At 43.3% G+C, this 26241-nt stretch overlaps 6 protein-coding genes across 9 annotated transcripts in view; 4 read left to right on the top strand and 2 right to left on the bottom strand.

The window, feature by feature from the left end:
- Nucleotides 1–374: 374 nt before the first annotated feature.
- LOC128302101 (coiled-coil domain-containing protein 18-like) lies at nt 375–4868 on the bottom strand. Its single transcript, XM_053038830.1, has 2 exons — nt 2139–4868; nt 375–2041 (listed from the first exon to the last, which is right to left on the bottom strand). Exons 1-2 carry the CDS (start codon nt 4842–4844, stop codon nt 1703–1705), a joined length of 3045 nt encoding a protein of 1014 aa, XP_052894790.1. The 5' UTR covers nt 4845–4868; the 3' UTR covers nt 375–1702.
- A 741-nt stretch (nt 4869–5609) lies between these two features.
- LOC128303692 (huntingtin-interacting protein 1-related protein) lies at nt 5610–17478 on the top strand. Of its 4 annotated transcripts, none has more exons than XM_053040737.1 (12): nt 5610–5652; nt 10740–10835; nt 10963–11384; nt 11454–11515; nt 11586–12320; nt 12389–12498; nt 12948–13461; nt 13805–14175; nt 14576–15047; nt 15867–16114; nt 16187–16440; nt 16514–17478. In XM_053040737.1, the coding sequence occupies exons 2-12, from the start codon at nt 10803–10805 to the stop codon at nt 16902–16904; spliced, it is 3612 nt and encodes a 1203-aa protein (XP_052896697.1). In that variant the 5' UTR covers nt 5610–5652; nt 10740–10802; the 3' UTR covers nt 16905–17478. The 4 variants fall into 4 exon arrangements, with proteins under 4 accessions (XP_052896697.1, XP_052896699.1, XP_052896696.1 ...); XM_053040739.1 differs by lacking the exon at nt 5610–5652 and adding an exon at nt 6406–6532 and having other exon boundaries at nt 14657–15047; XM_053040736.1 differs by lacking the exon at nt 5610–5652 and adding an exon at nt 6406–6532.
- Nucleotides 17479–18344: 866 nt separating this feature from the next.
- LOC128300412 (4-hydroxyphenylpyruvate dioxygenase) lies at nt 18345–20662 on the top strand. The gene is made up of 3 exons (XM_053036453.1): nt 18345–19238; nt 19333–20400; nt 20464–20662. Exons 1-3 carry the CDS (start codon nt 19236–19238, stop codon nt 20536–20538), a joined length of 1146 nt encoding a protein of 381 aa, XP_052892413.1. The 5' UTR covers nt 18345–19235; the 3' UTR covers nt 20539–20662.
- Nucleotides 20655–22632, bottom strand: LOC128300411 (uncharacterized). The gene is made up of 3 exons (XM_053036452.1): nt 22457–22632; nt 21141–22383; nt 20655–21063 (listed from the first exon to the last, which is right to left on the bottom strand). The coding sequence occupies exons 1-3, from the start codon at nt 22578–22580 to the stop codon at nt 20814–20816; spliced, it is 1617 nt and encodes a 538-aa protein (XP_052892412.1). The 5' UTR covers nt 22581–22632; the 3' UTR covers nt 20655–20813.
- A 339-nt stretch (nt 22633–22971) lies between these two features.
- LOC128304483 (DNA-directed RNA polymerase II subunit RPB1) lies at nt 22972–24174 on the top strand. Its single transcript, XM_053041677.1, has 2 exons — nt 22972–23475; nt 23532–24174. Exons 1-2 carry the CDS (start codon nt 23053–23055, stop codon nt 23778–23780), a joined length of 672 nt encoding a protein of 223 aa, XP_052897637.1. The 5' UTR covers nt 22972–23052; the 3' UTR covers nt 23781–24174.
- Nucleotides 24175–24627: 453 nt separating this feature from the next.
- LOC128305792 (formin-like protein) overlaps nt 24628–26241 on the top strand; it is a 28328-nt gene continuing 26714 nt past the window's right edge. The window contains exon 1 of the mRNA XM_053043401.1: nt 24628–24714. The gene's annotated coding sequence lies outside the window, so the exon portion shown is untranslated. The remainder of the gene's footprint in view (nt 24715–26241) is intronic.

The following is a 26241-nucleotide window of genomic DNA, read 5'->3' as shown; positions in this document are numbered from 1 at the left end:
AACGAACGCAGTTGGCTACAGTGGACAAACAACGCGTGCTGTAGCTTTATTGGTAGTGAGCACCGGTAAGATGGAAAGCAATCGATCGTCTAGCGTTGGACGGCGAAAGGAAACGCGGCAAAAGTCCCCCCGGGTCATTCGCTATGCTGTCATCTTTCTTTTGCTGCAATTCACTCATTCGTATGATCGAAACGGAGGGGCAGCGTTATGCCACCAACGTCGGTTATTTGATACCGTTTCCACCCTACCGTCATCACTGCTCACAAATCAACCTTCAACCTGAGAGATTGCGGACGGTCATGGTAAGAACTACGGATCTATTTGACTAGACTGATTCCCATACTTTTTGTATAATTATTTCACACTTTATTGGCTTTATTGACCCAATTTGCAATGTTTGAGCAATTACGAACAGATTTCTAGTGTAACTACCATCACTGTGCACTGTTGCTGTTTTTTTTTTATCTGGATACTTAACATACTTATAATGCTGTCAACACTGGTGTGCGGTTAGTAAATAGGTGATGAAATGAGTAAATAAATTAAACAAAATCCTTCCCATCACAGTTGTTTTCACGCTGGATAACAAAATTTCTTAAAGAAATGTGTAATAAATTAACATTAGAAATGAGCAGGAATATATACGTCAAGGAACTCAAAAGCATAAGCTAATGGAACAAAAGGTTAACAATAAAAGCTGTTTGAAACATACGGAAGGTTGTGATGAAACGATATCTGCAAGTAATACAACGTAATCACTGACATACCTATACACATAGATGGTTATTATATGTTTGCAATTAATGTGACTGTGTTATACTTTAGATCTTTTTCCTGATTTATAGCGTACCGTATTTGGTATTCCTTTCTGTAATATTGTGTAGCTTGTATCGCTACTTTAACAATTGCTGTGTATATTTTATAATGGTTCTTATTAATAATATTATTATCTACTCCCTTCCCTTACTCTATGAAACATTATTTTTCTTTTGAAGCTGTTCCTTTTTCTTCGTCCCGCTTGGCAACACTTGCTGAAAACTACTTTAACACAACTTTCACCCTTGTTGAAAGTTAGAAAAATAGACATCTATTTTTGCAAGCAATATATCTTCGGTTGCCTGTTGCAAGGGACAAGGGCATTAATGAATGCTGGTAAGAAATATGCATCACATGTATTTGTACGGAATGGACGTGATTATCTTACACGGTATTGAATCCCGTTTAATTTGCATTGTTTTTCGCAAAACTAGAAGTTAATGCATTAGGATTGGATGATTGATTGGATAAGGAAACAAAAACCTACATGCAGGCTTATCTATCACAACGATGCATGATACATGATAGAGCGTTTGGTTAATCAAATAAAATTACTTTTTTCGAAACTAATCCGAACAGTTTAAGCTAACATTTTCATGGATAAGGAATTTTCAAGATAATAATGATGAGTTTGCACTAATTTAAGTACAATTCAGCTTTGAGACTAGACATTCGATCCGAATATGACTGTTAGTGGCGAGAAGCTTACATTCCAGGACAGTAAATAATTATTAATTTATAAAGTTACTTCATAAAGAAGTAAAAAGAAGCAGGATTTCACCCGCCAACGTTTTACGCAACTGTATGTCATTGTACTTTCTTCCTACTTCTTCCACAGCAGAAAGTTCGACCAGGAATCCTGGTTTTCCCTCTTTTACACTTATACTCATCTACTCCCATACCGACCGTTGGTGGCATCGTTTAGCTCATCCATCAGGGACAGCGGAAATCGATGATGTAGCTGTTGATGTGCTTGCTGCTGTGGTTGATGGTGAGCGAGTTGTAAAACGGAATTAAGATTGTCCATTTCCTGCTTCAGCGAGGAGACGCATTCGTGCAGCGGTTGCAGCGAGCTGCGTGTTTGGGAACTTTGCTCTACGAGTGCACACAGCTGATCGATGTCCAGGCTGGTGCAAGACAACGACAGGGATTGCCCCTCTGGACTCAGTACTGCAGCGGATAGATGTCCGCTTCCTTCGGCAGAGATATTCCGTGGATTGAAATTCTGTGAAATTAAGAAGGGATATTTCTCGTTACATATAAATTTACCCCTTTTTAGAAAAAAAAACTCGTGTTGTCACACAAGGTTATCAAAAACTCACCTGTAAACTGTTTCCAACCGCGTTAACCATAGTCTGCCGCAGTTCGCGCACTTCTTCCTCCAGTTCGTACTTCTCTTGCTTTTCCAGCAGAATTGCATCCTGCAGCGATTGAAGATCGGTAAAGAACGTATCCTTCGCGGCCACAATCATTGCTTCCGACTGTTCGTAAAGCTTCAACCGCTCGTTTGCCGTCTCGAGACGAATTTCCTGCACCCGCACCAATTGGTTCAGCTCGTGCAGCTTCTCGGTGAGATGCTTTTCGTTCAGTCCCGCCATCGAAACAGTTTGCTCCAGCGACGAGTTCTCTCCGGTGAGTTTGGACAGTGCACGTTGCGATTCTTCCAACTGCAATACTTTCTCCGTCAGTTCAAAGCGAACGTCTTCGGCTTCCGCCGTTAGTACATCAGCCGCCAACTTCCATTCCGCGATGGAAGCTTCCAGCTGTACGATTTTGGCCGCATCGCGTTGCAGCTCATCGTGCAGTCGAACATTTTCCTTCCGTGCACGTTTCAGCTCATGCAGCTCTTTGAAGGCTCTTTTCAGCGAACCCCAAATGTCACCATCGTTTGTCAGCAGACAGTTGTTCTCGAGCAGATCGATCAATCGATCTTTCTCCGAGCGCAGTGTGGCCGCTTCCTGTCTGAAGCTTTCCACATCGGCTTCCATCAGCAGACAGCGTTCGCGGGCCGATGACATCTCACAGCGCAGCGATGCACATTTCGCATGTTCCTTCGAAAGTTCCTCAACACGCTGTTCGGCCTGTTTCCGCTCGCGCGCATGTTCCTTCACCTTCTTCAGCAGTGTCCTGTTGTTCAGCTCATAGCGCTTCATGCGACGACGGTTTTCGCTTTCGATCGCTTTCAGCATTATACGTAAGTTACGTATTTCCACATCTTCCTCCTCGTTGGTACGCTCGGAATATGATACATTTTCCCAACATTTAGAACCATGCTTTGGACACAATGATTTTTGTCTTTTTTCGTTGGTTTGCTTCTTATGTTCTGGGTGAGATGGAAACAGCTTTCGTTCCAACTCCTGTACATCTTGTTTGAGCGTTCTGATGGTCTGTTCGCTTCTTTTAACCATATCTATCGAGGGGATTCCACGACCGGTTCCATCGACACCATCGCCACCAACGCTAACACACTGACCTAGTTTAAGCTCCAGATCTAAATTTTTCGACTGTATGCACCGGAAGTTCTCCATCAACAGCATCTCGTCCTGTTTTAGGTTCGTTTTTTCCGTGCACATGGTTAACGCGGCCCTTAGCTGCTGCTGTTCGTTAATTAACCGATTACACTGCTCCTGTAGGTCGTGATTACGTTGACGTAGCGATTCGCATTCCTTCGCATCGGACCGTTGGCAATCGCGGGTGGAGAAGTTTATCGATAAAACTTTCAACTGCGCTTTCAGCTTCTCCACGCTGACATCTATCTGTCGTTTGGTGAAACATTCGCGCGCCAGCTGCGCAGTAAGTGTTTCAATTTGGCTTTTGTCAGATTCCCGATGTTCCCTAAGGCTGACAATGTCCTTTAGGGCTTCCTGTTCCTTTTTCGACAGTGTTTCGAACTGTTGCCGCTGTGTCAGTAACGAATCGCGAAGTTGGCAAAGTACGGCATGGAGTTCTTCATTTTGCTGTTCCAGAAGCTCATTCTTTTCCAGCAAATCTGGCACAGGGTTTACTGAAGTGTTGATACTCGTGGTTAACTCTTCCGTTAGCTGTTTTGTTTCAATCTCCTGCATTGCTTTCGATCGCTGATGGTTTGCCCTGCTTACTTCCTGCTGTAAGCCCTCTATTTCAGACTGCAAACGCAATGTTTCCTGTCGTGCTGTTTCAACGAGTGTTCCCTTTTCGGTGCGTTCTTTACACAGCAGCTTCTCTAACGAGCCATACGACTCCTTTAATTTGGCATTTTCATTTTGGCAACGATGTAACTCATCCCTGTACCATCTTTCCGTTGATTTTACGCCGCATATCTCACTGCGGCCATCGAACAGCTGATGTTCCAGGGCTTTTATCTTTATGGCGAGATTCTCCTTTTCCACGTGCTGATCTACAATTGTTTGCTTCAAACTTTCGTTTGCTTGCTCTTTGCATATTAGGTCAAGCTTCACACCATCCAGTTCCGAACGGATGCGTAGTAGCTCGCGCCCATTATGATCCAATGGCTGTGCCTTCAGGCGGGCCAGCTCCTTCCGCACATCTTCTAGCTCCTTTTCCACTTCATTCTTTTCGTCCAACAGTTTGTCAATTTTTTTACTCAATCCAAGCTCAATTTCATTGCGTATTTCGTTCCACTTGTACTTGTACGTGAGCAGTTCGGTTTTAGTCTGATAAAGCTCGGTGTTTAGCTGAACGAATCGCTGATGCATGTCTCCGTGGCCCGTGTTCGCTGTGGCAATGGTGAGCTTTTCCTTGCCACCAGATTCGGATAGGGAGAAGTTGCCCGAATCGTAATTGGTGGCACTTTCGTCTATCTCCCCGAATGGTGCGTGGCGCATCGGCTGTTGCAGCGGTGTCGACGGTTGACTACCGACATCCGTTTGGATTTCGGAGACATACGACAGCTGCGAGGAGGAAGGCGATGGATACAGCAACATATGGTGCCAGGTTTGGCTGGGACGTGCGCCATTAGCTTCGCCCATTTCACAGTCCGGAGTCTGCTTCTTAATGTCGCTTTCATCGTGAATTGGTTGGCTGGTCATTTTAGCTTCTACTGCTAAAACGAGAGCAGATACTCACTTGGAAGACGGAGCGTTCATTTAACCAAGCCGAGGATGGTTTACAATACCATAATTACACTATTTTTACACTGCATTGGCAACGCGAGAGCTTGCTTTATTTTGCAAAAACGAAAACCGATTAGAAATGACGTTGCAAGCAAGAAATGCCCAATGTAAACACTGCGCAGCTGACAATCGGAGTGAAAATTTTGATACAGTAGCTGCCGTGCCAACTCTGCTGATGCGTTAATATGACTGCATATAAAATAGAGAGTTTATTTGTATAATCTATAACGCTTTCTTCATTTAATGATAATCTTATACAGAGATTTACAAAACAATCAATCATTTATCTACAACTTACGTAATGCTAGAACTGTGGCATACAAAAATTGATATTTCATAAATAAAATGACAAATAGGCTCAATTTTCAACCGCAAACATCGTATTATTTTACAATCTATACAATAATACATTCTATACAATCTAATACTATATATGTATTAATTTTATTGCATTGTTTACACACTCGTATGTCCATTGAACAACCATACTGTGCACCATTTTCCCACCTTGTTATTGTTTACCAGCACGTCAACCGGGAGGACCCACGACTAGCCCACAGTGAGGCGGTGCATCTTTTTCGGTTGGATCTCGTTTTGTGTACAGAAATGTTCTTCAAATTACAAGCGTGTGATGTTTTGGTGCGTTTTCAAATCAATTATCAGGCGAAATAATTGAACGTGGTTATCGTGACGCGCAACAGCAGCTGAAACGGCACACATGACGGTGAATACAGTAGCAGTTTGTTTACCAAACATCGATCCTGCTGATCAATCGCTTCATACATGGGAAGGAATTGGCCCCCGGGGCTGTGGGCGTAGAAGAATGAAAGCATTCTTTGGCTGGAGATAAACCAAAACGATTGCAACGCGTATCTTCCATGGCCCAGCCTATTGTACTGCTGACATAGAAACTCACCCCCTCCTCCGCGAATGCAGCCGATGCAGCTGCAATGTTGCTGCTCGCTAAACGATCGTCTCTGCTTTCCATTGCGAATCATACACGCCCTCGGTTCGTTCGTTCATTCCACGCTCGCATCCCCGTCGGTTGAGTCGTTGAGTGCGTCTAGTGCCAGTCACCCGTTCTTATGCTGTTTTTCGCAATGGAAAATGTGTATGAAAGGTGTGCAATAGATAGGGAATAATATTTCCACCACCGTCAAGCGTGCGTTTGTGTCCGTGGAAATTTATATTCCCCATCGGTTCACGATACTGCATTTTTGTTGGTATAAAAAAACCTCCCTCCCCAGTTGCTTCGATCCCAAACGATCACGATCGTTCCGAACCTTCCGCAAAAGCCACAACAGCTGGTGCGTTCTGGTGGAAGTTTCTAGTGTTGTATGGTGCTCGGTACGAGAAGTGTCACGGTGTCACCATCGATCTAACAGGTTCTGATCGCTGTGCAAGTACTTGGTGGAAATCATCGGCCACCGAATCAAGCGTATAGTAACAGTTGTTCAGTCTTTGAACGTGATACAACAGAGTGTCGCCGAATTTCAGCGTGTGTTTCAGTGCAGAAGAGCATGGCATCGCTATCGTTACCGCGCGTACTGCAGCACCGGAAGTCTCCCGTTGAGATTGAGCGTGAAAATCTCGTTAAAAATTTGGTATGATTACAGTCCCATATCATATGGTGGTGTTTGTCTCTGTCTGTATGTCATTATTCTGCGCTACGCGAAAGATCATAGAAAATGAATAATGGGCCCTCCAAGAACCTAGCAACCCCCATTCCCGCGGAGTGTGTTTGTCCACCTTTCAATTCCTTTTTGTTTCTTTTTTTTTCAACCTCGAAACCGCCCTTATGCTCTTACACTGTATTACTGTACATCAAAACCAACAGCACACAACAACGCAAAACACATGTGGGCAACACCTGACACACGATGACTCAATCGTCCCATTCATCGATTCCCACTGCATGCACAAAACGCTTTGTCGCCCAGCACACTAACACCACGCACTTTACACACGAATCTCCGCTGTGACCACAACAGCGAGTGGTCGCTGTGTGTATTGTTGATATCATTTGAACCAAAACAATATTAACATGTGTGTAAAACAAGCGCTGTACAAAGAGAAGGGCACACTTCCGTCCGGCCGCCCCGGCACCACACTCGCCACCAGCATGACCGCAACCGTTTAGTCCACCCATCGACAACACCGCAAGAGGAGTGGCATCTTCATGCTACCGGAAAGCTTCGGCTTCCTATGTGCGGTTCTATGAAAGCCGAACCGGAAGTTTCCGTTGACGATCGATTAAAAATGGTAGCATTAATTGCGTGGAATAATGCGCCGGGAGGTTTACTCCATTAACGTTACATTCGAATTTCTATGTGGGTAATATGACCCACGGCGAGTTCACTGTTGTAGACATTCTTTGTCGAAGGTCACCGGCATACAAAACACGCTTTAAGTTGCACTATTTAGTTGGATTATTATTCGAAAAAGAAAGATTAAGCTTCAATTCGTTCAGCGTCCATTTTGCCCGTTTTCGGAAAAAATTGGCCATAATTGAAATCTAATCGATCGGTTGCAACGGTTGTAAATATCGCTTTATATCGAAACCGTTTAAGCGCAAAGATCGCACAAGAAAGTGAATCGGATCAAATCTCTCCTTGTGTGTGTCTCTGTCTGTGGGCTTTTCATTCCACTGCCACGCATCGGTGAGTGCGAGTAAAATGTGTGAAAACTCCACTACAACTTCCACGAATGGTCCCCCTCCTCGGGGGGGAAAAGTAGATCCACCCATTTTCCACGGGTCTTTTCTCTGTTGTTGCCCTCCGACGGGTGCAGTGTTTGGCGGAGGTTTTGGTGAAGAAAAATGCATTCGTTAGGAATGGTGTGTACGCTGGTAGCTATGCCCCGGTCTCGAGCATTATAGGTGGCCAATTGGAAAGTGCATATCGTATACCACATCATAAAGGGTGGAAGAAAGTAGTTTTACGAAGAAAAAAACTGTTGTTTTTTACGTTGCTTCCCATGGAGGTTTTCATTAATTCGGTATAGAACAAATGCGAAATTGTTTGAGTTTACAATATTGGTGCCATAAGGAGGTTCTGGGCTCAAGCTCCAATATTGCACATGCCAACGGTGCATTAAATTTATCTAAGATCCTTGAATAAAGTCATAGAAATGGCCGGCCTTTAAACCTCTTGAGGTTGTTAAAGATGGTTTCGAAGCACCCACAGTAAATTGTCTTGACTAAGAGGCTAGAGATTAAATTTAAAATTGAAATTAGATTCAATTTGGCGATGTATTTAAAATAGCAAGCTCAATGTCAAGTGTCTTTGCTATCATGGAAACATTGCTCCAAAATATGTGTGACAATGTCTATTGCTATTAAAATACAAAAAAATAAAAGTTTTTAACCAAAATATCAAAAATGTTAAAAAAAAGATAAATTATAAATGCTTGACCACAAAGAAAAAAAATGTTTATAAAAACCCTCCCCCTGTGATTGTTTGTACAGCCAAAGAGCAGAATAACCATAGAACAATAATCATTCGGGAATTGTTAAGAACCAACATGCGAAAAGATGCGTTACCATCCAAACAATGAACGATCGATCATTGCGTAAATAAATAAACCACAATCCACACCAAACCTGATACACCTGCTCCCAGAAGAACGTGAGTGTGTGTTTTGGTGGTTCGGCAGTGAGTAATGGTAAAAGGAAGAGAGGGCTCAGAACATGACACACAACAGGTCCATTGGGGCCTGTTTCCGGAGTGAGCTAAAGAAATCCATCCGTATCCGCATTCGTACACTCATGCTTAATCGAATAGAAGAATTATGGTGACTCAAAGAAAAACAATAAAAACGCCTTACCTACATGCACCGATCTACACCCCGTACACACTTGTGTGAGAGGACACTTGTTTGAAAACAGTGTACACACAGTCAGTGCGAAAGTGTTTTGTATACCTACTGGATTTTTTTTTGTTACTCTTCTTATCGCCCGTCTATCGAAATGTTAAACTGATTAGATATGCCCATTTATCTGGGCTGGGCAAGGGCGTACGTTGCGGTCAACATCGGATACCTTCGGCGGTAACCTGACTGGAGCCCCTTCAGTATTGATTTTGAAAGTGAAACAGACAGGATCATCTTGGCGGTTCCTCGCGGTGACTGTTGCCAAAGAGGAAGAGGTAGGATCTATCATCCCGATTACACACTGCCCAACGCTCTGCAACGTTCTGAAGCTTTAAGCAATTTTTTTTGGTCTTCATGCTTTCTCGCATATCGATCGAGAGAGCACGCCGCTACTGGTGTGATTGGCAATGCTTAATTTAATTTGTGCATTATACAGCTGGCCAGGTGGCCTTTTGGGTGAAAATGTTTTTTCCCCCTCCCCCGACTCGCTCCGGATTGTTTCGACCGACTTCTGGGCAATACACACATTGGCGGCCACATTTCGTCCCGATCGTGAACCGTGTGCAGTCCGTGAGTTCCGTACTTGGATGTAGATACGTTTTTTCTTCCGATTGTGGTTAAACCATCATACGTAAGCGAATGATAATTTGAAGCCCGACCGGTGTGATTCACCGACCGCCGTGTGGACAGTTGATGGAACGGGCCAAAACAGATCGCAATGTGTAGTAACGGACCCTTACGGAGATAAAGCCTTTCCTTATCATTTATCAGGCATTTGTTTGGTAGCTCCGGTTTGTTAGAGTGCGGAATGTGTGCTAAAGTTAGCATTAAAAGTTCATTTGCGGAGTGTCGCAGAATATAAAACAAAAACTTCGTGGGATTTAATAGGATTGCATTATTATTTGCTGGCTAAAATACATTACGTTGTGGCAGTTAACGTAATTTTATTGGTGAAATATACAGAGCCTTGAATGTGTACAGTTACAAAAGTGATACAACGTGCAATATTCGCTTTAAACAAGTGTTGTGCTATTATTTGAACTCTGAACATATACTTATTGAAGCTTTATGAATGTTCTAAGCAGTAAGATTAATTCATCTTTCAATAAATGAGTGATATTGTAATTCTGAAAGTTTAGAAATTCTTTCATGTTGACTCTTACGAAATCTTAATTCAAATTCTACATTATTTTCATTTGGCAATCTTCAGAACTCGAGATATCTGAGGAACAAAAATTCAAGTATGAATTTTGGGATTTGAGCGCAATTAAGATAAATTCTGAAATTTCTGGCCCCGAATGCGTGGAATCATAAACGTGGACGCCTGTGGAAAACTGCCTAAAGTGATAAATATTCAGAGATTCATAAATCGCTGAAGATTTTCGAAAGGTTTGTTAGAGTTGCAAGCATCTTTTGAGACCTCGAATTCATAATTCGAACGATTCTTCACTAAAGATCCCTACGAATGACTGCTCTCAGAAGTCTGACTCAAGTACATCATATCAAAAGTAATACCATTGTTACTCCTTGTGATCATTTGATTGCGTCTGTGGTATAACAAACAATCAAATACCGTTGAATTTCACTCTTAAATGTTACGTTCTACATAGAAGATGCGCACGTTTCTTCTCGCAATTAACAACAAACAATTGCAATAGGGGCACGTACACGAGAGTATGAAGACTGGCATCCAACAAAAACTTTTCGTTGTTTCCATTTGGCCACTAACATTGTAATCACTATTGAAGTTGCAACCGTAGAAAAACACAACATTTTGTGTCAACGTAAACATAATGCGACAACGTTTTTGGGAGGCGAGCTGGGTTTATATGTGCATAAAACTATGTCGTTCAAATTGTCTTTTGTATGGGAGATCTGAACTTGTGAGCGCATGGGCTTTGTCCATCCATACATTGTAAATATTTTGTGTTCCTTCCCCAGTACCTATAGCGAAGCATTTCTGCACGGAACTATTTGTAAAGCAAAGCATTTTTGACTGTAAACATGTCGCTAACGGATAAGGAGTATTATAATCTGGTAAGTAGGGGTTTTGTCCACAACACGCGTCAAATGTGATTATAAACCTTTTTAGGATTATATAACGCTTTTCCAGAAAATTAACTGTTTAACTCCATCCTTTTTTTCCGCTCTCCCGTTCCGACAGAGCATCAGTATTTCCAAAGCGCTCAGCAATGTGGAAATGCCCATCAAGGTGAAGCACGTCCGGGCCGCTATCATCGGCACATTCCACAGCAATGGTGGCCACGCGTTTTGGGCCATCGCTATCCGGCAACCGATACAGGACAATCGCATCGTGGCGTGGAAGTTTTGCCATCTGCTGCACAAGATATTGCGCGAGGGCCACCCGCTCTGCTGTGCACATTCGATGCGGCACCGGGCGATGCTGCTGGAGGCGGGCAAACTATGGGGCCATCTGACCGATGGCTACGGTATCTGTATTAAGCACTACACGAAGCTGCTGGTGACGAAGCTCGAATTTCACGATCGCAACCCGCGCATACCGGGCAGCCTCTCGCTGCGCCAGGGCGATCTGGAAAAGATAGGCGAAGGAGACATTAACATTTAGTAGGTGTCTTGTGCTTAAGTGTTGATGATGGTTAACTTACATTGCAAATGATTGCTTTCTATTCTCAGCTTCCAGCTTGCCGTTGAGATATTCGATTATCTGGATGATATCGTAGCGGTGCAGGCGACAAGTAAGTGGCGGTGTAGTAGTGTAGCAAATAATGTAGTGCATTGCATCACTTTCGCTCCTTCTGGTTGCAGTATTCAATTCCATCACAACGTTCTGCGTCAGCTCGATGACGTCGGCGGGTCAGTGCCGGTTGGCACCGTTGATTCCTTGCATCCAGGACTCGAACCCACTGTACGATATGCTTGTGCGGGTGATGTTCAAACTCCACGCCAACTTACCCTCCGATCTGCTCACCGGTCATCGGCAGCGTTTCGGTACGCTATTCCATCAGCTGAAATCATTCTACGGCCAGTCGCGTAATTTGCAGTATTTCGTCAACCTGATCACCGTACCGAAGCTACCGGAGGCACCGCCCAACTTCGAGCAGCAAAGCGATCTCGGCAACTACCAGACGCCGGTGGTGGTGATGCCCGACAGCGATCCGATCGACAATGAGCCGGAACCCCCAGCGATTGACAATCTAATAGATACGGCCGAGGCAACCCCACCGATACCGGAGCTACCGCATGTGAACAGCCACCATCAGCAGGCCGCCGCACCGGTCGTTCCGGTGGCACAAGTGATGGAGCTCGAGCGGTTGATCCAGGAGCGGGACGATCTCATACGCCACCTGCAGATGGAAACGCAACGATTGTCCAACCATCTGAAGGCGGTTTCGATCGAGCAGCGTGATGTGCAGTGCCGTATGGAAGGCCAGATAGCTACACTTAATGCACAGCTCACCGAGAGCCAGGGAGAGCTAACGAATCTACGGTTTCAAAAAGAGGAGCTTGAGCTGCGTACCCAAACGGCACCAAATCTGGAGCGTAAGTGGAATTGCAATTCATGTCCTTCGTAACAGGAGCTTGTTCATTCGATTTTCCGTACATTGCAGAGCGAGCACAAGCGGAAGAGGAACGTGCGAAAGCCAGTGAGGAAAAGTTCCAAAAGCTAAAAACAATGTACACGCAGATACGGGACGAACATGTCAACTTACTGCGTCAGGTAAATATTACTAATATAAGTTCCTTAATACGATATGTAGAATACTTTTGAGATGTTTTCTGCAAACTTTGCCATCGTTGTTTCCAATACGTTATTTTATCAAATTCACTCTGCTCTTTTATTAAATGCATGCACGTATGGGGATGATATCTGTATTATTATTTTCTTTTAAAGATGAAAATTGATCAGTACAGATTAATGTGCTATAAAAAGGTTAGTAAGTTTGAGTTTCACGGCAAACGAAACATGCGATCGTAGAAATGCTCGATTTAGCTTGTGTCTGTAGGTGAAATGTTTTAAAATGGGGATTTTAGTGGACACGTGTTGATGCCAATAATTAGTTAGGAACATAGGAACATTTTGAGAAGAACATCATCATTTAGACTATCTTTCGAAGAATCGTTACTATTTGCATCGTATTAATCTGGCCATATTTCCACACTTTCCAGCACGGTGAAATTAGCAAACAGTTAGCATCATCAACGAAAGTGGCGGCGGAAGCGAGCAAAGCAAAGGAAGAACTGCAATGCCAACTGCAGGAGCTCGAGCAAAAGCAAGCGCTTGTGGCGAACGCCCTACAGCAAAGTTCGAACGACGCACGACAGGAGCAGGAAGCTATCAGCGAGCAACTGCAGAACATGACGCAGAAGTGTGAATCACTGCAAGGTCGCTACGATGAGATGGAAGCATCGCGCCAAGCAGAAATTGCGGAGCTTCGCTACAGCCTGGAACGGCTGGAGGGTGAACTGCAAACATTCCAGCAAGATCGTGACACCCTGTCGAACGAGAAGGGCACGCTAGAAGGCCGGCTGTCCGAGATACAGAGTGAAAAGGATGAGCTGGGTTTGAAGTACGAGCAATGCCTGGGGAAGATTGCTGAGCTTGAGCTTAAGACTGATACGTACGCAAAGGAGGAAATGTCTTTGCAGCAAAGTGTAAACGAAAATTCACTTAAAGCACAGGGTAAGCGATATGTGGTGTGGTTATGCGTTTAAGGACTTAACTTTACCCATTGGTTATCAAATTTATTTCATCAGTTTAACCCACTGACTACAGACAATGTTGACGTAATATTTTTAATCATTTCTGATAATTTATTTCATTATTCTTTATTTAATATGGAATGCAATTTACCTTTTACGTGATTGTTTTGTAAGTTTGATTCTTTTGTAGCAAGCTAGCATGTTAAACTACTATTTACTAGCTACTAAACTACTACTATTTACTACTACTAAACTATTTACTATGTTACTGTCATGTTTATTAATTTGATTGTACTAATGTAATTTTTCAACCTCGTTTGTAGAACTTTCCGATCGAATCGAACAACTGCGGGCGGAAAATGATGCACTCAAACAAAACTACACCGAACTGGAAGCAGCCAAAGCGTCACAGGAGGCAGAATACCAGCGGACGCATCAGGAGGAACTGCTTAGGTTCGATTCGTTGCAGACGGAAATGGATGAAAAGCTGACCGCTCTCGCTACGGAAAAGGATTCGATAGCGGGTGAAAAGCAACAAACATGGGAACAACTGTTAATGCTACAGTCCGAAACCTCCCAAAAGCAGGCCGACTTTGAGTCGTTGGAAAAGGACCTTAAATCCGTTCTGGAGCAAAAGGATCACGAACTGGAGGAGCTAAATGCAAAGTATCGCGAACTGGAAGAGAAATATCAGGTATTGGTGGTGACGATCATTACAGACAAGAATATTGCTTGCACAAAACCGTTCACAACCTCTCCTTCCGGCAATCATTCGGGTGTGGTGTGTTGTTATTAGCATTGGTGTACCACATTTTGGATCATATTTGCATCTTCACTATCCCAACCTCATTTTACGTCACAAAACCAGGTGTGCTTGACAGTAACATTCATCTTGCGCTAGCATTCAAACAAAACCCTCATAAACTATGTGTTAACAGTACGTCTGTGTTGTTGCGTAAGTGTGTATGCGTAAACACAGAAACATATTTTAATTACGTTTTTTTTCGTTTCGTTTCTACCGCCCTTTTTGCAACGGTTCGTTGTTGCACCCGGATATTGTGTAATTTCTTTGTCTTCCTGCCCTGCGCATAAAGAGTCTAGATGCAAATATGGAACGATTGCTTTCCGAAAAGGAAACGATCGAAATTGATCTGCAAGATTTACTTCACCAACAGGAGCAAACGGAACAGAAGCTGCAAGCCGCGCTCGCGCGACTGGGCGCGACAGAGACCGCCTTGATCGATAGTAAAATTAGTGGCGAAACGGCACTCCGCACACTGCTGGAAGCGTGTATTAAATCGTCGGAAAAGTTGACACTGCGCGCCATCGGCGAGAATGAAATGCCCGGTGCCGGAGGAACGCCGACCTACTTCCTGATGATTGCCGAAGAGCTGCAGGAGGTGCTCACTAAGCTGAAGATGGTGCACGAGAACTACCTGAAGGATAATTCGACGAACGTTGAATCGCTGGCACGGAAAGTTATTAGCGGTGCTCACCTGCTTGCTTCGGCCCACGTACAGGGCATGACCATATGCAACCGATCGGCCAACATTGAAAGCGGCGAACGTAAGTATTTTGGTTCTCTGTAACTGGCTTGGATGTAGTTGTTAGCTTCAAATTTAAGTAACAGCGTGTAAGTGTACAAGTGGCGCAATTGGAATAATATCTGATTGCTTTTAAAGTGGAATGCGTAAAGTCAGTTGTGGATCCACTTCAACTTGAAAAAAAAATCCAGAAACGGTAATTCCATTACCGCTTGTATCCGCAAACTTTGTTTAACACTAACAGAATTTCCTAGTTTAGGTGGCTAAGCTGAAACCATTTCTAAATACTGTTCAGGCAGAACTAGAATTTGTCGAATCAGAGTCTTTTTTCTTATCACTTTTTGGGTCAATTACTAATTTCAATCAATTCTATTTAAAACATTCTCAACTGACACACTTCACGGTTGTGTGAGAATTGACAAATCTTTAAACAGTAAATCTTTAAATAATTGGTTCCTGTTTATGAAAAGTTCCAAAGTGGGAAGGATTTGAGATTTCATTCGACATATTAAAGTGCATCCAGAATTGACATCAACTTAACCACTCGAACTGGACTGAACCCTATAATAGTAGTTAAACTAAATGAAATTAAATTAATAGTTTTATTTTCGTACACAATGACTAATGATTTTAAAAGAATTATGATAAAATTTTTATTATTTCTGTTTAAAAAAACGTTTTCTACTGCATGCACTTCATTCTTATTTGCTTACTAATTTATTCGTGAGTATTTTTCTACACGTTTCTTTCCTTTTAAACCGATAGGAAAAAATCAAAATTCCTTTTCAGAACAGTTTTATTTGTAGAAGAACATAAACTTATATCTGCTTTATGACCACAGGCATTGCAGAAGAGTTGAAAAAGCTCGGCCAATCGATCACGACCCTCTTCCAATCGCTGCAGAAAACGAGCGAAGCGAGCACAGTCAGCGAGCATATCACCGATTTAAAGGTGAAGCTGGAAGAGGTAACAACGATGATCGTGGATCTTGGCAAGCAAACCGATGGCACCGAGAATTTGGGTGATATGGTTGAGTCGGAACTGAGCAGCATGGATAAGGCGATAGAGGAGGCGGCATCGCGTATTCAGGTTGGTTGAGTTGAACGATTAAACCCCACAGGCGTAAGCAATAATACCACGGTACCACATCCACATCTGCAGGAAATGCTATCGAAATCCCGTGCCTCCGATTCGGGCATAAAATTGGAGGTGAATGAAAAGATTCTCGATGCCTGCACGAGTCTCATGCAAGCGATAAGAGTATTGGTGCAGAAATCCCGCTTGCTGCAATCGGAAATTGTCGGACTCGGCAAGGGAACCGCTTCGGCGAAGGAATTCTACAAGCGCAACCACCAATGGACGGAGGGATTGATATCGGCGGCGAAGAGCGTAGCCCAAGGAGCCAATTTCTTAGTGTAAGTTTTGTTCGCTCTTGCATTGCAACAAATGAACGCCGCCGTTACTAATCGTTTTCCTGCCCATGTACAGCACGGCGGCAAACAAAACGGTTGCCGGTGGAGCGAAACATCAGCTGGATTTAGTAGTTGCCGCCCAGGAGATCGCAGGCTGTACGGCTCAACTGGTAGTAGCTAGCCGCGTGAAAGCGCCCCGCTCCAGCACCAACCTGACGGCGCTCGGTACGGCATCGAAGAACGTTACGCAAGCCACCGGGATTGTTGTTGCCACGGCAAAGGACTGTAGCCAGCGGCTCGAAGATTCGCAGGATCTCGATCTCGGCACACTGACGGTACATCAGGCCAAAACGAAGGAAATGGAGATACAGGTAAAGGTGCTGGAGCTGGAGCAAGCACTGCAGGTTGAACGGATGCGATTGGCTTCGTTCCGCAAAAAGAACTACCAACAACCGGTGGAGGAGTAGTTACATCGGTTACAGTTCCCGGGACAATCACGCATTGTTTCTCCCAAAGTATAGACGCTTTTTTAGTGTAAGGGGGATTGCGGGTCAAACGTTTGCAACTATCCTTTTGTTTCCTAAATGGCGCCCAAACGATACGGAACACACACACCGAAATCACATCTGTCTGTGCTTCATTAGCTCTCTGGTGAAGGAGATGCATTACTACCGTTTGTGACCTTATTTGGCAATCAATGCTTTGAACATCAAATAATGTTTATAGCAATTCACAGCACGAGGGCTGCACGTGACGACAGATTGTTTAATTGTTTTAAAAGTTTGTTATATTTATGTTACAACGCATCAGAGCCACGCATATCAACCTAAGCAATTAAGGGCAACGATAGGCAACATCGACATTATTCGGTAAGAATAGCGCTTCATCAATCGTTATAGTGTTAATGGCGTATTTAAAGTTTTGTTACATTTAAGGCAGCGTAATGCAAACCAACAACAAAAAACCCGTTATATTGAACATGTATTTCTTGCATCGAACATTGAGTATATTGCTACATACAAAATAAACATCGTGATTAAGCAAAACTGAAATCGCGTCGCGTTTGACTGTCTCTTGCATGTATGCAGCTCTAAACACTTCTGCCCGATTTCTGGCACACAGCAAAAAGGTTCTAAGGCATACATTATTTTTAAATAAAAACCGGTCCCTAACAGAGCCGGTTTTGGGTTCGGAGGTGTGTGGATGTTTTTGGGAGCACAACAAAACACAAACTCAACTGGATATGCCTAACCAGTTAAAAACATCCGACGTTCGAGTGGCTGATAAAAACCATCGCCTGATCAGTGACATGATTTTAAATATGCAAAAAAAGAAAAACATTTGCAACGCATTTTTTTGGAAAGGCGAATAATGTTTTGAAAAAAGTATGAAAATTTGATGGTTCTATTTAATTAACTAGTTTCACTAGCTGTTTATTAGTAATTGAATGTATCCTTACTTTACTATGTTATTTAAATTAATTTATGTTGAAAATTAAAGAAAAAGCAAGAGTGTGAAACAAAAGCCCGTAAAGGCCACATCACACGTCGCTTTAAATTATATCTAAAGATGAAGATCGTGTAAAAAGTGATTGCTTTATTATTGTGAGGTTAGCACAATCGGCCCTAAAGGGCTGAAGCCGAAGAATCATTACTTTAGTATAACATTTTGGACATAAAAAGGGTTGCTACAAGATGGTTGCCTGATCTGTACTCAGTAAATTCCAATAGATTCTATAATCATTTGAAAGCATACTACGTTATATTTGCAAATATCACCATCACGCAATAAAACTTAACATGATTGTACCTTCATACTAGCCCTCGAAGTAGTAAACAACAACAGCATGCAAAACAAGGGGACACTCCGCAGACTAGCCGTTCCGAAGCAACGACGTCAACGTCGCAAGTACCGCGTAGATGTAAACAACTTGCTGGAGGCTCGGCTATCTAGTACTACGCCTGTGCCCACCTGTCCAACGCGTGGTTTATCTGGTGTACCGCGGAACCTGACCACACATGAACGGCATTTCATTGCCATCGCGGCGTATTAAATATTCAAACCTGATTCATTGCAAGATCGTTACGCTTCCACGTGTGGACATGACTGTTACTTTCTTACGATCGTTGTTTCTAACCGTTGGGCAACACCTCAGATTACTAGAGGAATGTCCGTCCGTCGGAAATGCGTTGTCTCCAGGGGGAAAGTGTAAGCACGATCGGAACCGTGAAAGTTCTATTCTCTTGTAGGCTAACATTTCACGCAGCATACCATCTCCAGGACCGGTTTTTGGGGAACCATTATCAACGGGGACGTCATATCGTGGATCGAGTTTGTATGTGTAATTCATTCCGCTCACCCTATCAACAGTGTCACCGGTGAGACGTTAGGAACAGGCGTTTGTTCTTTCGTGCTTAGCAAAACAGGATCTCAAAACCCGTCCCATGCGACATGGTTGTGTCCGATCGATAAGCGGAATGGCGATTGAAAATAAAAACACTTCACTAGGAGACGACCTGTTTGGTGTTCCCATGGATTCGTACCGATGATCAATTCGAAGCTATAAAAGATTCAACCGGTGGGAGGATTAGAATCAGTTTTTCTTCCAGCGTGCTTTCGATAGCGTGGTGTTGTTGCAGTCCGTGACAAAGGATCATTGAAGTGGGTGGGTGCAGATTCAACAAAACTTTAAGCTGTGATCAAGCGTTGTGCATTTGTGTTAGAATCCTTTCATTGCGTGCTGTTGTTCTTTTTTTAAAATAATTTGTTGGTTAGTTTCTTACGTCCATAACCGTACTATGGTGAGTGGTTTTTTTACACTAAATAGTGAGCAAACAGTGTATTATATGGTATCATTACAACCTGCACATTCGTCATGTGTTTCAACCCCTGCAGACCACATACACCGATAAGGGACCCAAACCGGACGGTGGAAAGTTTCTTGCGTTCGATCACATCACATTCTACGTGGGAAACGCCAAACAGGCGGCCAGCTACTATACGACGCGTTTCGGGTTCGAGGATTACGCGTACCAGGGTTTGGAAACGGGCAGCCGCCAGCTGGTGAAGCATGCCGTCCGCCAGAACCGGATCGTGTTCGTGTTTGTGTCGGCCTACGAGCCGGGTCACCGTGAACACGGAGATCATCTGGTACGACACGGAGACGGAGTTAAGGATGTTGCTTTCGAGGTCGAGGATCTGGACGTGATCGTGCGCCGTGCGAAGGAACGGGGCGCCAAGGTGGTGCGCGACGTATGGGAAGAGTCCGACGACCAGGGTACGGTACGGTTTGCGACGGTGCAAACGTACGGCGATACGGTGCACACGTTCGTCGAGCGCCACCGCTACCGGGGACTGTTTCTGCCCGGCTACAAACCACCGCTGTATAGGGACGTGCTGCTGCCCACGCTGCCAACGGTCGGGTTGAACTTTATCGATCACGTGGTCGGCAATCAACCAGATTTGCAGATGGAATCGGTTGCCGCCTGGTACGAGAAGATGCTAATGTTCCACCGTTTCTGGTCGGTGGATGATAGCCAGATCCATACGGAGTATTCGGCGCTTCGGTCGATCGTGGTGACGAACTACGAGGAAACGGTCAAGATGCCGATCAATGAACCGGCCAAGGGGAAGAAAAAATCCCAAATCGAGGAGTACGTCGAGTATTACGGTGGGGCCGGCGTGCAACATATTGCGCTGAACACGAGCGACATTATTGCCGCTATACGTAACCTGCGCGCACGGGGCCAGCAATTCCTGTCCATCCCGGACACGTACTACGATCAGTTGCGCCAGCGGCTCAAGTCGAGCAGCGTGAAGATTAAGGAAGATCTGGCCGTGCTGCAAGAGCTGAAAATTCTGATCGATTACGACGAGGATGGGTATCTGTTGCAGATATTCTCCAAGAATATGCAAGACCGGCCGACACTGTTCATTGAAGTTATACAACGACACAACCATAATGTAAGTAAATCTTCAAACCAGATAAAGGAATAAGTTATTGATATTAAATCATCTACTTCACAGGGTTTTGGTGCTGGCAACTTTAAGGCACTGTTCGAAGCGATCGAAGCGGATCAAGAAAAGCGTGGAAACTTGTAAATGAAACCCAGAACACGAATTTACACGGCTAGAATATGATATCTATTATATCAAGCTCAATGCAAACGGGCATTTGCTTTGTTTCGGCAATGATGCAAACGTAAATAAAAATAAAATTTGTGCATTTTAATCCTTATTCGTTTTTTTCTTTGTAAAAGCATATAGTTGTAACAGCAAACAGGCAGGTGGCTTTAACATATTCCACCATAATATTAACAAGGAAGATAGCTTACAATTAAGGCAACTTACATGGCAATCGTTGATGGCAAAACTGGTTACTGTGGTGTGGGAAGAAAATCCGGATCCCAAAATCCGGGTGGTGTGTGATGCAGCTGAGCCGTCCGGCAGCCACGACAGTTGCGTGTTAGTTTTGAAAGGGCCGCATCGTTCGATATGCCACGTGCGGTGTAAAATTTGTAAAGCTTCATGCAATCATTACACAAAACTTCTCGCAGTGGTTCAAGGTTGTGTTTGTACAGCGGATTGTTCCCTCCCGATGGTCCTCCACCAAAGTCGTGAGTAGTTCTGCGAAACGAAAAAAATATAGAAATATTATGTTAATGGGGCCGTTAATAATGAATACCTCTGTTTTCTTTTATCACCTTTGTACATTATTGCAAAGTATGGAATTCATTCCTTTCCCTGCCGGTTCCCTCATGCGGTTAGCTTGTTCGTTGTGCAATTCGGTAATAAATTCATCATTTTCGTGTTGTGATTCAACGACAGTTATAATGGACTGTTGACTAGGTGTTCGTATAAGTATTATTTCATTCGATTCAGAATCTTCGTTTCTTATCCGCTGCTGGTTCGTAGCCAAGTCAGTCCTCTTAAACGCCGGTGGTTGTTTCGCCTTCTGTGAATCAGGTTCCTGCTTTATGTTAACCGATAGATCTTTTACAGTGTGGTGTATTGATTCAACTCCCGAGCAATACGTTTGGTTAATATCTTCCTCCTGAGACAAATCGCGTTTACAATCATCACCAGTTGTGGCGGATGCTGTAGTCAGAGAGCTTTCCTTGGCCGCTGATCTATCGCCATGCCCTCTGGAAATCATTGAAGATTGCTTTTTCATTCGTAAACTTCTTAACATTTTCGATTTGTTTGCCACTGATGGTGGCGTTGGTACAACAAAGTCACTAAACAGTGTGTCATTCACTGTCTGGTCTGGTTCGTTTCCGGGCGAGTGGTTGTTTTGGCGTGGAAAATTCAACTTTGCTTGACGAAAACGTTGCTTACCATCGGTCAACGAATAGAACCGTTTAAGTCCAGTCGGTGTGTGTTCCACGCTGCTGGGAGACTCTAGTTTACCTTTCTTTCCCGTCCATTTGCCGGTTGAAGTGGGAGTAACAGTGGAAGGGACGATAGGTTTTACCCTATATCCGGAAGATGCTTCTACTGCATTCAATCGGTTAGCTAATTTGCTTTCGCGAATAATTTTCTTCGGTGATTTAATTTCTTCGCCAAACAAAAGCTTTGTACGAGCTGTGGAAGGTTTCGAACATGCGTCATTTCTCGGGGAAAGAGCTTCTCTCACTGGTGGACCGGGTGATGGAGGAGTTTGCGTGAGGGCAAAGAATGGTTCATCGGAATCTATTATATTCTGCTCGAGCTTCGACGACACATCGGAGTCTGACTTGTGTGGAAAAAAGGTAGAATCTTCCAGTATGGATACATTTTCCTTGCACGCCGAAAGCGATGAATCCAACGATTGTACCTTGCGTTTCTTTGCCGGCGATTCAGAATTGTGCGAAGTCACAACTTTATGCAAGTATTTCTGTTTTACTGCTATTTGATCGTCCAGAGCTGCTAACTCTTTATTTGCTTCTGCATGTTTTTTGTGAATTTCTGTAAAACGGGAAAGATTATTTTATATGTGGCCGACTTTCAAATGCATCGCCCCTGTCGCTCTCTCACTTACCAAATGCGTTTTCCAGTATTCGATCAATGTACAGGAATATATCGTTCTCTACTTTGCTGAAATTGTTGTATTTCAGGAGTAAACTGCTCAAATTGACCATATTTGAAAGGTTTTCACTTTGCATTACTACACTTTCAGCGCATTTTAAGCGAATAATTTCTACTGCGCAAGCGGAAATCTGTGTTTACTTTGCGGGCTAAACCAGGAGCCCGCACTTTTTTGGAATGTTAAAAGGGGTAGGGTACTAAGGGTATTTGTTTTGATCATAGAAAGTATTTTTTGTACAGTACTTTAAACTCTTTTTTGTTTTTGAAATCCTTTGAAAATAGTATCTTTCATTAGAAACACTTTTAAGCACATAAAAACAAAGTAAATAACTCAATAGGCTTGAAATTGTTTGAAAAAATCAATATACTTTGATATGACTGTCCTACCCCATACTGTCAATTTAAATGACGTTTCCGAAACATCAACAAATCAAGCAGCCCATTTGATGTAAACGAAAATAACGAAAGCTTGGTGTAGATTCTGTGAAAACCTCCGCAAAACGAGAAGGTTTTTTTTATTGAAAATCAGCAGATTACATTCAGTTCAACATGTCTTCGCCCTCGGACCACAACCCGGAGCAACGGAATAATACGTGCTATAACGACAAAAGCCCCCCACTATATCCAAGTACGGATCGGTTTAATCCGCTAGGATTCAGCACACCCCAGCAGCGCGGGAATTTCTCATCTCAAGCGAGAAATTATTATTCTGTGCAGCCAAAGCACATGTTGCCCAGGGCTAAAGGTTCGGATGGACGCTACCGACACAGGCAGCAAAATACTCAATACCAGGATCGATCAAGCCACTTTTCTCAAGATCATTCACATGATGGCGCAGAGCAGGGTAATGCTGATTTCAGTTCCGGAAAGCGGCTTGGCGTTGGTCACAGTTGGAGAGGATATCAGAATAAAAACCAACGTTTTGGAGGGTACAGATCACAGCACAACTATCGACAAAAGCATCAGGTACGTGTGCAATCACAAATCGAAATATGGCAATACGCTAATGGTTGTACTTATGTTTACAGGCCAAACCCGAGTCATGTAATATTGCGGATTATTTTCACCCCTCTATGCTGGAAGATCCTTGGAAGTGTTTCGGGCAAAATGATGAGTATGCAGCCACCAGTCCAACATATGCTCCAAGCAGTCCATCATATAGTCCAACCAGTCCAACAAATAATTTAAACAGGTATCCAATCCAAACTACAAGTCCTTCCTATACGCCACATGAAGATATTGGCAAATCAGTTGAATGGCAACTAATGAAGAAATAGTTTAGTAACGTAGCAAAAAGATCAAACAACCCAGATCATTCATTAACTTGGATGGTGTAATGGACGACGATGCATAAGAATTTTGTATACTTCTACATTATTGCAGGAACTAATTCCAAAGCAAAGTAGGAGAGGGTAAATAAGCATTAATTAAACATTAAAAGATTATCTCATTGCAAAAATGGGAAAACAAGTAGATGTGGTAAAACCTTTTATTTCCCATAATTTCTGTCGCCGAAATTTAACAAAATCAAATTAGCTAAATAAATTATTCTGACTGAAAAAATAGATTCTTTGAACCTAGACAAAGCTTCCAGATAAGCAGCATTGAAGTTGCATCAGCTTTTTAAACCGCACTTAAGAAGCATAGACGATGAAAAGTATGAAATCGATAGGCTGCATAATTAATCATCTTTTCCATACATTAATTTAGGAAAAGCAGAGTTCCTGAGAGATTTTATGTGTTTTACTCTATATGAAGTAATACAGTTAAAACATTTTAGCGAAATATCCAAATTTAAAGTTGCAGTCAATCCAAATAAATTCATGAGTCAAAGCAAACATTCATCCGCATCAATATTACGCTTTATTGCAAACATCTTTATTCGACATCTAATGAGGGATCAGACTGTTTATGGCAAATGTTTATAGACAGAAAATCTTGTCGAAAATAACAAAAAAGGTCCCTCCAAAAACGTTCGACGTTGAAACGACGCTTAACTGCTGCCGTCAGGGAACGCAATCGATGCCCTGTCAGTGTGTGCGTGTCACTTGCATTCCATTCGTAGCCGCCGTTATGTGGTGGTCGCTTAGGCCGCAGGCATCGCAACCATGATCAATGACTGAAGGGACTGCGTAGAGCACGCTTGCAAGAGCCCAGCTCCGAAGATCGTTCGTTGTGCATAGTTTTGTGAAATTTATACATAAAAAAAGAGTAAGTGCAGTTGTTTATAAATTATCATCATAGTGTAGCGGTATTTATGTGTACAAAGTGATAAAAGCGATGTGCTTGTTTAATATGATTAACGTGCTTTAAAATGTGGTTAAATATGAAAATGGTGTTCGAGAATGAAAATACCACCAAACCGTGTATCGTTTTCGGTGTGAAATTTCAAAAAGCTCACAACGTAAACCAGCATCCTTGGATTGTGCAACTCAAAATTCAATGAAGCAACTCTAGGCCGTGCTATGATGATGCACGCGGTCTCTTCTGCGGGACGGTATTGAAGGGCGAGGTCGTCAGTTTCTGGAATTCTGGACACATTCCTGTACCTTATCGATGTTTCGATCAGAATCGGAACCCGCGTACAAGCGCTACAATACCATGGACTTACGGGGGGCCCTTACATGCTGTTTGTGTGCTTCTATGTGCTTTGCCTACAGGGATCTTGTGCTGCTTTGCGTGTGCCAAACCAGCTTGAGAGTGCCTTGTTCGCATTTTTTCCGGCGCTTTTTTTCTCTCTCTTTTACCCCGGGTTGCTAATAGAGACGCCCGGTACGCGTGCACTGGAGCAAAAGAGATGATCGTTCGCATCTTTTGGCCGAGGTCATTCCATTGCGTGTCTTGTCGCGCAAGATGTTAAACTACGTTTTTTCGTGAAACAAATGCACAAAGTTCTGCGTATGATCATATGCAGGAAGATTGTTGCGTTTTCATATGTCTGTTATGTGTCGTGACACTGATGAAAGGGAATTTAGCTATCGCTTTAAGGAGTGCGTGTAACATAACAAAGGAACCGGTGTTTTTTTTTACTTCTTCCCTCCTCCGGCTAATACAGTTGCTAATGTTTTGTTTTGCGTGCATGTGTTGGTGAAACTATGTTGAGGTTGAAAGGAGATGCACTGTGCAGATGCTGCAGTATGTGTGGTGTGTGCGTCTGTTTATGTTGCGTGCGTGCAGAAGGAAACGAGACAGAAAAGTGTGCATTTAAGGGTATTTTGGAGCGGATGAAAGTGTGTGAACAAAGGATATAAATTGGTACAGACCGCGTGCATAGATGGTGCTGTTTGCTGGTACCGCGATGTGTGTTGGTGAGACGACCTAGTCCGACAAAACTGCCTCCGACGTTCGACGCATCCCATTCAAAACGTTGCCAATGTACGTGTAATAGCCGCACACCAGCCTAACCCGTAGCAATGTGAGTGGAAGGCAAAAATATGCATTCTGATGCATATTGCATGGTTTGTTGGGTTTCTGTAACCCGAGCAAAAGGGCGTGATAAGCCAAATGGATGAAAAATGCAAATGCAAATTTCGGTTCAGGCTTAGAAAATGAAAATATGTTCTATTTCTTTCCCTTCAGGTTGTCTGTTTTGAAAAGATGAAGGGCGTGCATGTGCAGAATGCACACAGTTGCATGGATGGTACTATTCTAATCGCACTCCTGCATATGCTGTCTCCTACGTTTGATACGCGGGCATGAAGGTTAACGCGTCGGAAATATGCGTCTACCCAAATAAGA

Source organism: Anopheles moucheti, chromosome 3, assembly GCF_943734755.1.
Source record: "Anopheles moucheti chromosome 3, idAnoMoucSN_F20_07, whole genome shotgun sequence".
Lineage (NCBI taxonomy): Eukaryota > Metazoa > Arthropoda > Insecta > Diptera > Culicidae > Anopheles > Anopheles moucheti.
The sequence above is the reverse complement of the archived record's forward strand: the minus strand, read 5'-3'. Positions and strand labels throughout refer to the sequence as shown.

Bases quoted from the DNA above. Each gene is read 5' to 3' on its own strand.
- LOC128302101 (XM_053038830.1), bottom strand. From the start codon at position 4,844: ATGACCAGCCAACCAATTCACGATGAAAGCGACATTAAGAAGCAGACT. The intron at 2,042-2,138 runs GTGAGTTTTTGA...TTAATTTCACAG, and splicing joins CGGTTGGAAACAGTTTACAG to AATTTCAATCCACGGAATAT.
- LOC128303692 (XM_053040737.1), top strand. From the start codon at position 10,803: ATGTCGCTAACGGATAAGGAGTATTATAATCTG. The intron at 11,385-11,453 runs GTAGGTGTCTTG...TTCTATTCTCAG, and splicing joins GAAGGAGACATTAACATTTA to CTTCCAGCTTGCCGTTGAGA. The intron at 12,499-12,947 runs GTAAATATTACT...CACACTTTCCAG, and splicing joins ATGTCAACTTACTGCGTCAG to CACGGTGAAATTAGCAAACA.
- LOC128300412 (XM_053036453.1), top strand. The intron at 20,401-20,463 runs GTAAGTAAATCT...TCTACTTCACAG, and splicing joins TACAACGACACAACCATAAT to GGTTTTGGTGCTGGCAACTT.
- LOC128300411 (XM_053036452.1), bottom strand. From the start codon at position 22,580: ATGCAAAGTGAAAACCTTTCAAATATGGTCAATTTGAGCAGTTTACTC. The intron at 22,384-22,456 runs GTAAGTGAGAGA...CCCGTTTTACAG, and splicing joins AATACTGGAAAACGCATTTG to AAATTCACAAAAAACATGCA. The intron at 21,064-21,140 runs GTGATAAAAGAA...TTCGTTTCGCAG, and splicing joins CTTTGCAATAATGTACAAAG to AACTACTCACGACTTTGGTG.
- LOC128304483 (XM_053041677.1), top strand. From the start codon at position 23,053: ATGTCTTCGCCCTCGGACCACAACCCGGAGCAACGGAATAATACGTGC. The intron at 23,476-23,531 runs GTGCAATCACAA...TTATGTTTACAG, and splicing joins GACAAAAGCATCAGGTACGT to GCCAAACCCGAGTCATGTAA.